The sequence below is a fragment of the Propithecus coquereli genome, unplaced genomic scaffold (assembly GCF_000956105.1).
Source record: "Propithecus coquereli isolate 6110/MARCELLA unplaced genomic scaffold, Pcoq_1.0 Scaffold69, whole genome shotgun sequence".
NCBI classification, from domain to species: Eukaryota; Metazoa; Chordata; class Mammalia; order Primates; family Indriidae; genus Propithecus; species Propithecus coquereli.
Window position 1 is genome coordinate 4,686,360 of NW_012152951.1, and position 15,334 is coordinate 4,701,693.

Sequence of the window (15,334 nt, forward strand, 5' to 3'; positions counted from 1 at the left end):
TTGTGTGCTTTGAAATATTTTGAGAAAATGATAATGCTGCTATCTCTTCTTCACTGCTGTGATTAAAACTTTATGTGATCCAATAATGTCTTCCAGATACCAATTGGTTTGCATAAACTTTATTAGAATGTGAATAAGTAACTCAAGAGTACATTTATGCCCTTAACCTTTTATAAGAAAATGAAGTTCAAAACTTCTTGTTTTAAAGATGCAAAGGTCAAGCAGCATTTCTGTCTTAAAACTCTCCCCATTCCCAATTTCAGAGAATTCTCTCAAACTTATGATAAATGTTTTTAAGAGAATTTCAGAATAATATGCTGGATGGTTGTACCATTTTCCTTCTTAAAACTTTCACTCTATTAACCTTAGCGTCTTTCTAATGAGAACTGAGTTGCTGTAGCTCTAAAATTATATCCAAAGCACCTGTGTGATTGCTATTAACTGCCTTATTGAAACTTGAAATTAACATTGTAGGCATCCTTCTTTGATGAAGGAATCATTTATATATGTTGGCATAGCAGCAGATATTTTTTAGTCTAATTTAAAATTGAAGTGGCTTTCATCAAATGAAGATGGGGGAATGATTGAAAGGAAGTTGATAGATTTTTTTAAAATTAAGTCAATCAGTGTGGATGCTTACTGCATGCAAGGTCGAAAGATTCTAATAGGACTTGAGCCTGTTTTCCTGCTCAGGCAATTAACACCTGAAGTTAAGAGTCCAATGAGTGAATTAGGACTTTGCATACACCCATCTCATAGCGATAGCTGCCTGTTTTGGCTTGTGTGTGCAAAATGGCAACCATTTTTCTCCCGTTTTTAAATCTCTTTTAATCGCTTCGTTAGAATGCTTAGGAAGATGTGGAACTTTCCTTGCTGATTTTTCTCAGATCTGGGGACTGCTGAGTCATTATCATAATTGAGAATTAAGAGATAGTTGAGATTTGCCCCATGCAAGCAGGACATGCTGTTTTGATTTAGAGCCTCCAAACAAGAGAAATCTGACTTGATGAAAATGTGATAGGCTGGTTTCCTTTGAGGAGGGAATAAGGAAATTTTCTCATAGGTTTCTATGACAGCTTTAAACATGCTGATGGTCAAAGAATAATCCCTGTTGAACAAGAAGAGAAGAGGCTCTTTTCCACCTTCCCTGGAGGGGGCACTCGTGAGAACTCTGATGGCCGGGCAAGGAGACAAGGGCAGGATCTGCTCATGTGCAACTTTTCTTTTGATCTGTTCGAAGTGACCCATAGCTGGGGAAAAGGTGTCTTTAGTGGGATCTATAGACTCATGTAAAATAGAAGGACTGGTTATGGTTCATCTGGTACAGAAAGTGGTGTTAGGGCCAGCTGATACCAGCTTAGGAGAGCCAGTTGCTACATTGGCAGGAATTCATGGTGCCATTTGTAATACATAGCCATTATTAAACTTAAATACGTTGTATTTAAAAAACAAAGGTAATTAATATCCCAAATCCATCACTTCCTGATTGCTTTACTTTACTCTGCTATTCTCTATGCTATGGAGGTTATTTGTGTCTGTATGTTGGAAATACCATCAGTGTTGTCATGACAGTAGCTTGAAATCAGATGTTGTGATTTCTGCAAGACAATTTATGGTTAGAGTGGTCGCCAGCTGCCATCTATGAGAAGCCTTGTTCTTCGAAGGATTTCCTCTGAGGGAGATGCCAGGGCTAAGCAAATGCTACAAAGCAGGCCTTTTCCTTCCAGAAAGCCAGTTGTTAAACTCCCACCAGCACCCATTCATTTTTGTGTATGAGACTGGGGCACAGAGACCAACAGAGACCCGGCCAAAGTCCTGCACCTGCTGTTACTGGCAGGGCCAACACTAGACTTGGGTCTCCCAGGACCTGTCCCAGGTGCCTGTCTTTCACTTACACGGCTCAGAGATATCAGTGCTGAAAGACACAAGGAACATGGGTCAGGTTTAGCTGTGGCACTTGGTTCCAGGGCTCTTCTGGTACTGGTGACAGCATTGTTAGGAATCAGGTCAGACGGGAGGAGGGGATGATTAACACAGATAGGTGGGTGTCTGATCTCAGGTGAGCAACTTGGGGGAAGAGGAGGCAGAGATGGGATCCCAAGCTGTCCATAATGCATGGTGCTACAATTACTGAATGGACAGATGAGTAAAGCATGAGTAACACTTAGTGCCACCTGATCATATGTTATGTATGTATTTGCTAATTTATTTTGTGTCTTGCCCATTAGAATGTGAGCTCTATGAGGACAGGGACTTTGTCCTGTGTGCTGCTGTACCCCCAGCTCCCAGAGCAGTGCATGGCACATAGAAAGTGCTCAGTAAATATTTTCAAATGAATGAATGAACCTATCCTGCCACTTCTTGGCATCTTATGATGCCAACTCCCAGGGGACGGTTTGCCCAGAGGAATATGCCTGGTGGAGTCCACCCTAGGGGACCCTCTAACCCTTGTCTGGCTGCTAGACTCTCACGACCACCATTTCTCTTCCCTCTTAGATGACGGAGGGCCGTCGATGTCAAGTACATCTTCTTGATGACAGGAAGCTGGAACTCCTAGTACAGGTAAACCGCTTTTGGTCAACTTCCTAAGTTTCTGCGGAGACTGATGTGGTTCAGACGTTGATTCAGCTGGGGATGGAGGGAGAGAATGTGAACTGTTTTTGAATATCTGTTAAAACCTGGGAGAGAATGACTAGGACACACCAGGGTGTGTGGCGTGTGTGGTGTTTTTCCTTCGTTCTGTGTCTGTACGCACTGGAGCCTAAGGCGTTCAAGGCCAGATGTGTATCTAACCTATTGTTACAAATCTCCAGAAAAGGAAATTGCACAACTGCCCTTAGCTGTTCTTTCTGCTTAGGAGGAGTTAACTACAATGTAACCTAAATAACTCTTGCTGTAACTAACGCTGATGTAGTCTTCCTTGCTCAGAGGGGATAGAAAATATTAATAGTTCATTCTTTTCAAGTTCAGTTTTCATAGTTGAGAAGAAAGATGGATGATCACCGTGCTCTGTCTTCCCTCTAAGGGCTAAGCAGCCCCTTCTTGCCCTATCCCGTGGGTTGACATTGCCATCCCTGTTTAGCATCTGGAGACAGTGAGATGCAGGGAATCAGTCAGTTAATCCCCAACTAAAAACACATCAGCGTGTGCAAGGTCAGAGAAATAATAGGAATCAGAGACCCACCCCCCATCTTGGTCATCTTGATCTTGGAGAGATCATTGTTCCACCCAGAGCCCTAAAGAATGGTGATGTTTCCAAACCTCATTTAAAGAGTTTACCATTCCAAATCTGTTGTTCAATTGCAACTTTTATTACATTTGCTTGGTATTCTCAAATGTCTGTGTCGGGTTCTTAGGGCATTGTGTCCAATCCTCCGTCACATTTTCCTAGGAAGAAGCTACAGTTCATCGGGAAGGGGGGGTGCGGTTTGAAATGGTGCCTACCTGCTCAATCACAGGGAACGTGATCCTGTTTCAGTGGGGAGATTCACGTACAGATGCTCATCTGGTGTTACCTTGTACTTACTGCTTTGGTTTGAAAAACGTTCAAATTGATGACTTTAATACTTATAATAGGAGTCAAGTGATAAAAGCTTTAGAGATGCAATATAAGAAATAGAGAAACTAGGCAAAGGCTCGTAATTACACCATACTGATTCAACTACTATTCTCATTTTGGTGGGATTTTTATCTAGCATTTTTCATATTTATATTTCTTGCATGGTTGTAATAATATTTATATAATCTTATACATTTTATTTTTTACTTAACGTCTTTCACTAGCACTTTCCAAGTTACTGTAAATTATCATCTTTGTGAATAGCTGCATAAATTCCAGAAATGGATATACTAGTGTTATCTAATCCTTCTCCCGTTTGAGTGTAGTTAAGGGTTTTTGTTTTTGTTTTTTACAGTTTTTCCACTGTTAGAAGTAAATGCTGTGACTCCCTTGTCCCTATGCACACTTGTGGTTTGGATTTCGGGACGAAGGCGATAAACTTGAGCAAGGTCTCTTTGATTAGTAGAATCATTAACTAAGATTAAGAGTCAGTGTGAGGAATTTATAGGTGAATGACCTGGTGTGTTTTATATGCTTTTCTTAAATCAAAGCTTGGGGGCTTAGAGAGAAGCTGTCTTCTGGAACAGGAAATGAGACCTCCACTGGCAGTTCTCGGGGCCAGCCTGCCTTGAGAAAATAGGAATGGGGACAGTTGAGATGGACTTGAGTCACAGAAAATATATTTAATCGCTGATGTGCACAGTTTTGGAACAGTCACCCTCAACCCTATACAATCAAGGAAATGTTGAATTAGGCCAAACCAGAGAAGGGCTTGCTCTTCCCACTGCTTTCTAGAATATGCTTCACGTGTCATTTCTTCTTCCTAAATCACTCTCCTTCCCACACTCCCACCCCTGGACCTGGTTGGTTTCCATTCAGTCTTCAGTTTACAACTTGGAAGACACTTGCCCACCCGCAGCCAAGGCTCTCCCTGTCCCTCCCACGTCCCAGATCCAGGTCTTAGCTGCTCCTCCCTGAGCTTCTCACCACACGGCCACACCTCATCGTCATTGCCTATTCACTTGTCGCCCTTTCCCGGAGCCTCCAACGGTGTGAGGGCTGGGTCTGCGTCCTGATCCCCGTGTGTCCCCAGTCCCAGCCCAGCGCCTGGCACATCGTGTCACTAAGTAAAGATCTGTTGTGTGAAAGAATGAACGAGCCCTAAAATGCCTTGGTATTACTTCCCCAAAGGACTTCTTGCCATGGTACCAATTGCTTGGCAGGGGATTCAGCTCAGCATGATATATTCATAGAAGGAAAGAGTCTTTTTTTTTTCTTTTTTTGAGATGGAGTCTCACCTTGTCACCCCTAGGGTGCAGTAGCATCATCATAGCTCACAGCAACTTCAAACTCTTGGGCTCAAGGGATCCCCCTGCCTCAGCCTCCCCAGTAGCTGGGACCATAGGCACACACCACCACACGTGGCTAATTTTTTCTATTTTTTAGTAGAGATGGGGTCATGTTCTTGCTCAGGCTGGTCTCGAACTCTTTTTTTTTTTTTTTTTTTCCTTTTTGAGACAGAGTCTCACTGTGTTGCCTGGGCTAGAGTGAGTGCCGTGGCATCAGCCTAGCTCACAGGAACCTCAAACTCTTGGGCTCAAGCAATCCTCCTGCCTCAGCCTCCCGAGTAGCTGGGACTACAGGCATGCGCCACCATGCCCGACTAATTTTTTCTATATATTTTTAGTTGTCCAGATAATTTCTTTCTATTTTTTTTAGTAGAGACCGGGTCTCACTCTTGCTCAGGCTGATCTCGAACTCCTGAGCTCAAACGATCCTCCTGCCTCGGCCTCCCAGAGTGCTGGGATTACAGGCGTGAGCCACTGCACCCGGCCGGTCTCGAACTCTTGAGCTCACACAATCCCCACCCACCAGCCCCCGATCCCGGCCTCCCAGAGTGGTAGGATTACAGGCGTGAGCCACCGCACTAATAAAGGGAAACACTCTAAACTCCATTGCAGAGTGGGCTTCAGCAAACCTTGGAGAAACAAGGTTCAAACTATTGGACAAAAGCCAACTTAAATATATGATTCTTCTTTCTCCTCCACAAAGTTCAGGCGTATAACCTTTTGACAGAATCCTTTCTAAAGGGAGTTTCTATTCTCTAGCTCATTTGAACCCATCTCGAGGTTTTTAATGGCATAAGACATCTTGACCCATTACCTTCTGTTTGATATTGTATATTCATAGGGTGATAACCTTCAGATTCATTTATATTTTCATCACCAAAATATATTAAATACTGAGAGCGTTGTTGTTGTTAAGAACAATGTCAGGATATGCATACTAAGCCTTAGACCAAGCAATGCCTTTCCTGATCTCTTGGGCTAGAGATTTGGAGAGGGGGAGGAGTGGAAAAGACTCTTGTGTTGACCTGATGAGGTTTGTAGGGTGCAGAGGTAGGTTTGGAGGAAGCATTTATCTCCCTGAGAGAAGTAAACAGGTTTGCACAAAAGTGATGGAAAGATATTAGTAAGAAGTGTTGGAGGTGGGAGTTTAGTTTCTTAGCCACTCGCTAGGAGGCTAAGAGACTCATCGAAGGCTACACCTCGGATCTTCAGAAGCAGGGAACCTTCTACGGCATCGGTGTTGGATGAGCAAACTGACTTGGCCTCCAGAACCGACTCCCTCATGGAGAATTGCTTCCTGCCGGGAGGATGCTGGTAGCCAGACAGCCACGCAGATCATTTCATGCAGTGCTGTCTACCCAGCCACTCTGAGTGTGTGTAACATTTCTCTTCTCTGGGCTGCAGAGAAAAATGGCCCTCATCCTAACGTTTAGTGCTTATTCTGCAAAGCACTTGGAGTTTATCTCGTGAAATCTGTGCTTCCACTTCCCTGATTACCCCGAGTAGATCCCACACTACCCGCACTGGGGAAGGGCAGATGGTCAAGGGTGATCCACTAGGAATTAATATTCAAAAAGCTCAGCCCTAAATCCATGGGCAATGCCCTGACACCCACGTCTTTACAATGTGTTAAGAGCTCTGAATGTGAGTCCTCAAATTCCTCTTAAGAACAGCTGGAAGATGATTCGAGCATTCAGCACCAGACCAGACCTTCAACCTTGGCCGTGGACGTGCGGCAGTTTGCACGGCCAGACCACCCTGCAATCCAGCCTGCAGGTGGTGTCTTTTGCTCTGTCTTCCAAAATTGTTTCCACCAATTAGAAATGCACTCAGAAACCCTTCATTAAAATGAGAGAGGCCACCCCCATCTCAGTCTCTGAGTTGGCCTCTTCTTGGAGCTGTTATAGCCAGATAAGAGGAGGTCAGACATATGTTGTCTGAAAGTGAACTTCCCAAGTCTGGTAACCTTACTCCTTTAAAATTATTTTCTTTATTTTTTTTTTCCTGATCTGAATACATATTTAGGAAGAGCATTTTGCAAGCCAAGAAAGGCAAACGTGTACTTTAGTTGTAGGGGGAATAATTTGAGGCTTTGAGAAGAATTTCCAAACAGCGAGAGTCGATAGATGGACTACAGGAAGCCGTTAGTAGGGAAGGTTCTGGACTCTTTCTCCTGGGCCTCTTAAAAATAGAAAAGATTTTCACTAGAATGGAATGGCTGAGGTGCGTCCCTTCCTTATTAGGTTCTCTCGAGGCTTAGGATACCGTACGACGTCCTGTCTCATGGGAAGACAGCCCGGCACGAGAAAAACACACATTGCCTTCCACTCCCGGAAAGCTTCATTTTAGTGCTTTCCGAATCTCTCTAGATGAGTCAATGTTAGACTCCATTGGCAAGATTCTTTCCCTTTGGTGATGGAGGTTTGCATATCACAGTCCTGTCCCTCTTCCCCAATTCTGCCACAATGAACCTCGCTCCCGGCTTTGTGTAAGGAGCTGCCCCATGATGGAAGGCTGTGTCCCAAGTCCCCAAGACCCAAGTTGCCCTGGGGATACTGCGTCTCTCCCCCTCTGCCCCAGTCCCGCAGGGGCCATCGGCAAGATACTTGTAACTGCCTCCTTCTCTACAAATAGAGGAATACAGTGTCCTTATGATTCTGAGAAATGGAGCAAGCTTTAACCAGTCAATGTTTTCCAAGAGAATAAAAGATAGTCACTAGATTATTGCTGCATATGACACGGTGCTCCTAATCCTGAGAGGGCCACTGGGACAGAAGCTTCAGGAAAGGTCTCAGCTGCTCTGTGTGGTATAGTAGCCACCAGCCACATGTGGCCACGGAGCAAAATGTGGCCAGTGCAGATTGAGACATGCGTAAGTATAGAACACATGCCAGATTTTAAAGACTTTGTATATTAAAAAAAGTAAAATGTCTTATCAATGATTTTTGTATTGATGAATCCATGTTGAAATGATAATATTTTGGATATATTAGGTTAAAGAAAATATATACTAAAATGACCTGACCCTGTTTCTTTTTATTTTATTTTTTTTTAAATTTTTATTTATTTTTTTTATTTCAGCATATCATGGGGGTACAGATGTTTAGGTTACACATGTTACCCTTGCCCCCTCCTATTTTTTAAAATTTTTTATTTATTTACTTTTTACAGACAGGGTCTCTCTTTCTCTGTTGCCCAGAGTGGAGTGCAGTGACACCATCATAGCTCACTGCAACCTCAAACTCCTGGGCTCAAGGAATCCTCCTGTCTCAGCCTCCTGAGTAGCTGGGACTGCAGGCACCACCACACCTGGCTAATTTTTAAATTTTTTTGTACACTCAGGGTTTCACTCTGTTGCCCAGGCTTATTTTGAACTCCTGGCCTCAAGTGATCCTCCCACTTTGGCCTCCCAAAGTGCTGGGATTACAGAGGTGAGCCACCGTACCCAGCTTCTTTTTACTTTTTTAATATGGCTACTTAAACAATTAAAATTTTATATAGGGCCCACTTTTATGGCTCACATATTTCTGTTGGACCGCTATCTCTGAAGGACAGAGGAAAAATAAATTCAACAAAAGGAAAAATTTCAAACATAATAAAATTGTTTAGGGTTGCCCTGATACCATATTGGATGTTTGGCACAATAATGACTGCATTTTACAATTCTTTATAGACTTTATATGGAGCATATCTTATTTAACCCTCACACTAACTGTGTAAAGTAGGTGCCACCTCAGATAAGCAAACAGAAATTCAGAAAGGTTAAATAACTTGCTCAAGGTCACATAGCTAGTTGAGTATATATAGGCTGAGCATAGGTTTTCCGATATCGTATCCCATTCTCTTTTCACTGCGCCATAAAAAGTATAGGCAATAAACACCTGAGACAGGACACGGTTCACCAGTGACAAGGCTGCCCTGCTGGCCCCTGACTCCAGCATCCTAGATGATGGCAAGTAAAGACTTTGAACTTTATCTCGGGTCTGCCACTGAAGATGGGTTTGCCCAGGTCATTAGTTCCTTTGAACCCAGTTCCTAATCTGTCTAGTAAAGATTTAAACACGTGACACATCAGGATGAAAGATTTTCACATCACGTAAAAGCCTCAGGCTATCAGGTGTGGAAGAAACTTCCATGGGAGGAGATGAAATGATTGTTGCCTTCCTATTACTTTTCTGTGCCTGTCAGTGGTGATATTCCGTCTTAAAGCTTATGAGTGTCAACATGGGCTGGCCGTAAAGTATCATTGAGGGCACAGTCAATAGTCTGGCCCAGTAACGTGGGCTGGAAAAGAAATGTCTATGACTTTTTTTAAAACATCTAGAACTCTGATAGTGCTACACGGAATAAATGAATCGATTTGAGTTCTTTGCATGTGGGTACACGCCCACGCCTGCCCAGCCTCATGGCCCAAGCGTAGCCAATTCTGTGGCCAATGATATTCTTCCGTTAAAATGCAGGGTTTGTTCTGTACCAGGTAAACCAGGAATTCCCCCAAAGCACATGTTGCCAAGGGAAGAATACAGGGTTGATTCCATAGCTCCCCGACTGAGCCAGGTGGGCGGGTGGGTTTCTTCTGATCTGCCTGCTGGGCCGTCTACTGGAACGGGCCCCAGGTCCGCCATCTGCTCCTGTCTGCTCTGAATTTGGGAGTCACACTCTCAGCCAAGGGCTGAGAAACTGTGCACAGAAGCTGAGAGCAGACAGAGGGACTCGGTGCTAGGAACCTTCTGTTCGGGACCTCCCAGGCCACCAGGCCACCTCATAAAACAAGAGCCCGAGGGCCGTCCGGGAGCACCGCTTTGGGCTGACCTCACACTTCACCGTGATGGCCATCATCACTTATGAGGCTCCTCTCTGCAGAGCCGGCAGAGCTGGGCACTCCACCAAATGAGCAAAACAGATGTCTTCCCAGCCCCTGGGGGTGGCAGATAATATTTAACATTTGAAAGGCGCGTGGTGAAGAAAGAAATGTTAAGATAGGAAGTAGACACAGATAAGCTAATGGTAACTCCATTTAGAATCACAAGTTCATTTTGTGGTTTGGAGGAATAATAGTCCATGAAGGGTATACCCTTGGGGGACACAGGCAGCTAAGTCCTGCCGTGGTGACAGATGCCCTCCATCTCCCTTCTCCAGCGAGGGCCTTTGTGGAAAAGTTTCTGCAGTGGCTGAGAACAAAGGCGAATCCCAGTGTCCCCGGGGGGCTGTGGGCGAGGGCCGAGCGGCAGGAAAGGCAGATTGACGCAATGTCTGGGGACCCTTGACACACACGCACAGATCCTGACCAGACAGCTCAGCCAGGCGCGGAGTGAGGAAGCAGAGGCGGCCATCACCCTCTCCCAGGCAACCAACTGGTCCAGGCTGCTGGTTGCTTAGCAACACCCCTCCCCTCCCTCCTCCTTTCTGAAGCATCTCCATTTCTGTGCCCCATTCACCCTGGATGCTAATCTTAACCTGTTTTAAAATGTAATTCGTTGGGCCCATTTGAAATTGCCAATATTTGGCCAACTTTATCCTACTGAGAGGACAATTCCATGTGGCTCAAACTGAATGTGAAGGAAGAGAGAGGAAAGGGGAGGGAAGATAGAGCCTTCCAGAAAGTTCTTTTGTTGTTGTTGTTATTTTACTGCTGAGTTATTTTTTTCTGTGAATGCTTTACAAAATCATCTCCACATCTGCCCTAGAAGAGAGTGTGAGCAGATGAGGAACCTCCGGAAGTGACCGTTCAACTATGTGCACCTAGTTTCTGTCTTTCTGCTGAAGACGATGAGAAGGAAGTGAGGAGATTAAAACAAACTCAACATGAAGTTTGAGTTGAGCAGTTTAGGGAAGTGTGAACAGTTGTGTCTGCAGGGGAAAGGCACCCATTAAACACACACGTGCACACACCTCTAAGACAAGTGTGGAAATGGAGAACAAACTGGCCTTCTTGGAAAGATGGGTAACAGGAACCTGAGCGTTCACCAATCTGGGGCTGCCATTGGTTTTGTTTTTTTCTCTGTAACTTGCAGATTGAGTTTGGGCACGTTGCTCAATTCAAATACTTGCTTATTTGATAAATATTTATTATTTGTCTTCCACTGTTCTACACAGATCTAACTGTCTGTTTGGGCTAAGAGTTCATGGCTGGAGGTGGTAAATGATTACTCAGGCTGTACAACTTTTTATTAGTCCAGGGGTGGCTGGTTCTTCCTGTTCCTGGGATGGGCTGGGTGTTGTCACTCAGCTCTGCCGTGGCTGGGACAGCTGCCTTTCCATGTGATTTCTCCCACGGAACCCTGTCCTTTCTTGTGACGAGGGGTCCAGGAGGGTGTGGGGACATCCGATTTACTCCTCTGGCAGCCTCTGCTGCAACTTGTCCCACCCAGTCCAAAGAAGGAAGGGAGGAAGCCCCTGTCCTGCACTGTCAGGTATCAGAAAGGGTGGAGGAAGGAACCGAAAGGTGTGGGGGAAACCTCAGCTTCTCTCTGTTTGTCCCCAACTCTTCTAGCCCTGGGACCTGCCCCATAGCCTTGAATCTCTCTGCTTTCTGGTTTCCTGGCTGGCCCAGCACAGAGCTGACAGTTCAGCTGTCAAAGCCACGTGGAAAGTTTCCAAATCTTGCCAAAGCCCCAGCCCCGCCCCTCCGCCTGTCTGCCAGGTCTTTGTGACAGACCCCCTAGGGGGCAGTGCCAGGCCTCTCACCAGCCCAAGCAGGGCATTCCGCCTCCTCCTCCAATCCGGGTCATCTTGTTCTTGCACCTGCTTGGAAAGTGAGCCCACGATTCTCCAGATCGACCTCTTTGGCGTATGCCTCGGCTCTATCCCCATCCTTAAGTCCTGCCCTTTTTTTGCCTCCTAGTGGAGAAGACCTTCCTTCTCCTCGCCAGTTGATACCCCGCTGTAGACATTTTCCACTCTGGACTCAACATCCTCCCTGCGCCCGTTGTCACTGTGCCGTTTGTCTAGAGCCCTGGAGCAGCTCCTTTGTGACCTCCCGATTCTATGTCTCTGTTCATCCCAGTTTGTCCTACACGACACGACCAGACCGTTCCTCCTTACACACTACCCTGTGATGTGTCTCTGCTCCAAAGCCCTTCGGGAGCTCATTCTGTTTGAACTCCTCTGTTTGACTCTCACGTCCCTCTGTGATCTGACCGGGTCCTGTTTGCCAGAGACAGTATATCAAAGAGGCGAAGAGGGTAGTTTTGCCCCAAACTACCTACTCTCTGGGTGGCATTACAGTCGCCACACTCTGCCCAGCGGAACTGGGGCCCTGAACTTTCCAATTGCAGGGAATCGTGTCCATAGTGATGGACACAAGCCACCCTGTGACCAGAGTAGAGTCGTAGACCAGCAGTTTTCATACTTCTTTTAGCTGCAAAATCCTTTGTCCAGTATCATGTAAACGGAGAGGGTCTGAACCCCACCAGCTTGTCCCCCCAACTAACGGCGCCTGAGGGGTCTCAGCAGACTCCAATGAATTTGGAAGTCGCTATTCTAGATAGAAACCAGAGGATAGAAGATATAAGTATCCTTTATGCAAATAAACACACTCTGAATAGTTCAGTGTAAATTGAGCTTTAATTATATACACCATATTTTAAATGCTTTGGGAAATCGTATAGCTTAATGATTGGTCATCACATGAGCTAACTGAACACATTTTTATACCGGACTCTGTTCTAAGAGCTTACTATGTGCCGAGTCATCTAGTGAGCCCCACAGCTCTATGAGGTAGGTCACTGTTCCTGTTTTTCAGATGAAGAAATTGGAGCACAGAGAAGTTAAGTAACTTACTCAGAGTTACACAGCTAGTAAATGGTAGAGACATGATTCAGAACCAGGCTGCCTGGCTCCAGGGTCGATGCAGGCTCCAGTATATTGAGAGCACAGGCTCTGTCTGGGCCACATGGCCTGGCCTCACAACCTGACTTTGACACGTAGCTACTCCGTGACCTTGGCCAATTGTACCACCTCTTTAAGCTTCAGTTTCTTCATCTGTAAACGGGGAATAGTAACTGCTTCTAGTCTTCCTGCTGTAATTTTATCTATAAATTGAAACTGGTACCCGCCTTGTAGATTTGTGATCATGATTAAATTAACTAGAACATCCAAAGTGTTCAGAAAACTCCCCGGCACATCAGAGCTGTCTCTTAGGCTGGACCACTTAGTTGCCATGGTAACCTGGGCAAGTCACTGGCCTTTGCTACCTCATGTGTAAAATGGGAATGCTAACTGCCTTGGCTTTGGGGGGAGGCATTTAGGGGACTATGAAATGCTGCATAATTTACAGTGCTATTATTCCTAATAATTAGGTCTTCCATATGATTCTGTGCAAGCCTTCACGGAGTATTTATAGAGTTCAGTGGAAGTTCATTTGACAAGTGATGGGTTGACAGTCTGTCAAAAAATGTCTTAACTGCCTAACCCTTGCAGGCTTCCCAACGCATCACCCCCGATCTGTTCATGAACGCTGGTTATCACAGCGCATCCTTCCAATGTCATATATAACTCATATGACAAGGTCATAGGATGATGGGCAGGACATATACGCACATGCATTCATACAGAGTCCAGAGAACCATCTAGACGAGTGGATTAGGTTTTGTGCTCCAGTTATGTCAAAGCATGCTAACCACTCATCGTTCTCGGGGATAAAATAGAAAACAAAATGATTTTGATGGGTGCATCCCGGTGTCTTATACATGACCCCCATCCTTAATGTTTTACGTTAAAGTGATACTAAAGCACAATTGTATATGAATGAACCCCATCGGCCGTGATCTGTGGAAAGGAAAAATCTGAAGGCTCATGCTGTCCTATACACTACCCCTTATAAACACGGTAGCGGTTGGATTTTGTATTCCACTACTCACAAACTGTTACCGCAAGTTCACGTATGAACTGTTGTTTCCCAGAGGGGCTGCAGCCTTCGCTGAGATGGCCGTGCCCGATTTTGCAGCGCACAGCGGGATACACGCTTAGGGGCATTCAAACGTGTTCTAGGCGACTGCGCAAAGCTCAGAAACACACGTGACCAGCAGGGCCCGCTGGGATCCCAGCGATCGTGGACGATTCCCTGGAGAACTACGTTTTCCAGGAAATGCCCAACTGCCGCTTCAGACTGGTCGAGAAATGTTTTCTTTTAGGGAGGAAGGTTTTAAAATCTCACATGGAGTCCTTTCAGGATGGGCAGAGATCAGTGCAATGATTCTTAAACGTTAAATTGTTAATAGATCTTAAGATATGTTACTACAGTGAAGTGGGCCGTATGTTGGAATTATAAAAATCCTTATTAGTGTTCTACTTTGGCCTTCCTTATTCTTATAACAGCGTCAGTATTTCATAAATGACAAAAAGAGATCAGTAGAGCAATATGTGTCTATATATTTCAGACAAAGGTATTTTAGAACCACAGTAATCCTCCGAAATGCCTCAGTACCTGTTGCATTCTGCCTCATGTGGGTATGTGGGTGAGAGGGTCAGAGAGGTGCGGGCAGTCGCTGCCTTCACTGGCAGTTGGGAGACTAGTAAAGTGACGTGTAGACAGTGAGTGCTGTGGAGCGAAATGCCCTCAGCATTAAGTCGGGTGTGTCAACCACACACTCACATGTTCACGTACGCACACGTGTGCACTTGCACACACATACTCGCGTGCACAATCACATTCAGTCACATGCACACTCATGTAACACACAAACATGTACTCACATAACACATACATGCACACACTCACATATTTACATGCACACTCATACACACATGCACTTACACTCACACACATACACATACTCGCATACATGACATACACATTCACTTGCACACTCATGTAACACGTAAACATACGTACTCATATAACATGCACACACATATTTACATGCACACTCACATATACACTTACAGACTCATATACATACATGCACAATCACATGCACATTCACACACTTGCATAGTCGTGTAGCATACATATATGCAAACATGACACACATTTACATACACACTCATGCACATTCACATATGCACTTACGCACACTCATATACTCGCTTGCATGATCACATACACACATACTTGCATACTCATGTAACACATATGCAAACACTCACATAACATGCACACACATACTTATATACAATTTCATACACACATACGCACTCATACACACTCACATGCATACACACACTCGCATATACACATACACCTTCACATTCACACACTTGCAAATTCATGTAACATACATAAACATGCATACTCACATAACACATATGCACACACATACTCATATGCACCCTTACACCCACATACATATACACATATACTCACATGCATAATCACGTACACGTTCACACACATACTCATGTGACATATATGCACCCATGTACTCACATAACACACATATGCACCCACTCAGACTCATGCTCGTTAACACACACTTTCATATAC

General features: G+C 44.8%; 1 protein-coding gene across 1 annotated transcript in view; it reads left to right on the plus strand.

Moving 5' to 3' along the window:
* FRMD4A (FERM domain containing 4A) overlaps positions 1 to 15,334 on the plus strand; it is a 568,954-nt gene that overhangs the window by 387,820 nt on the left and 165,800 nt on the right. The window contains exon 3 of the mRNA XM_012660957.1: positions 2,497 to 2,562. Within this exon, the coding sequence (XP_012516411.1) occupies positions 2,497 to 2,562 (66 nt within the window). The remainder of the gene's footprint in view (positions 1 to 2,496; positions 2,563 to 15,334) is intronic.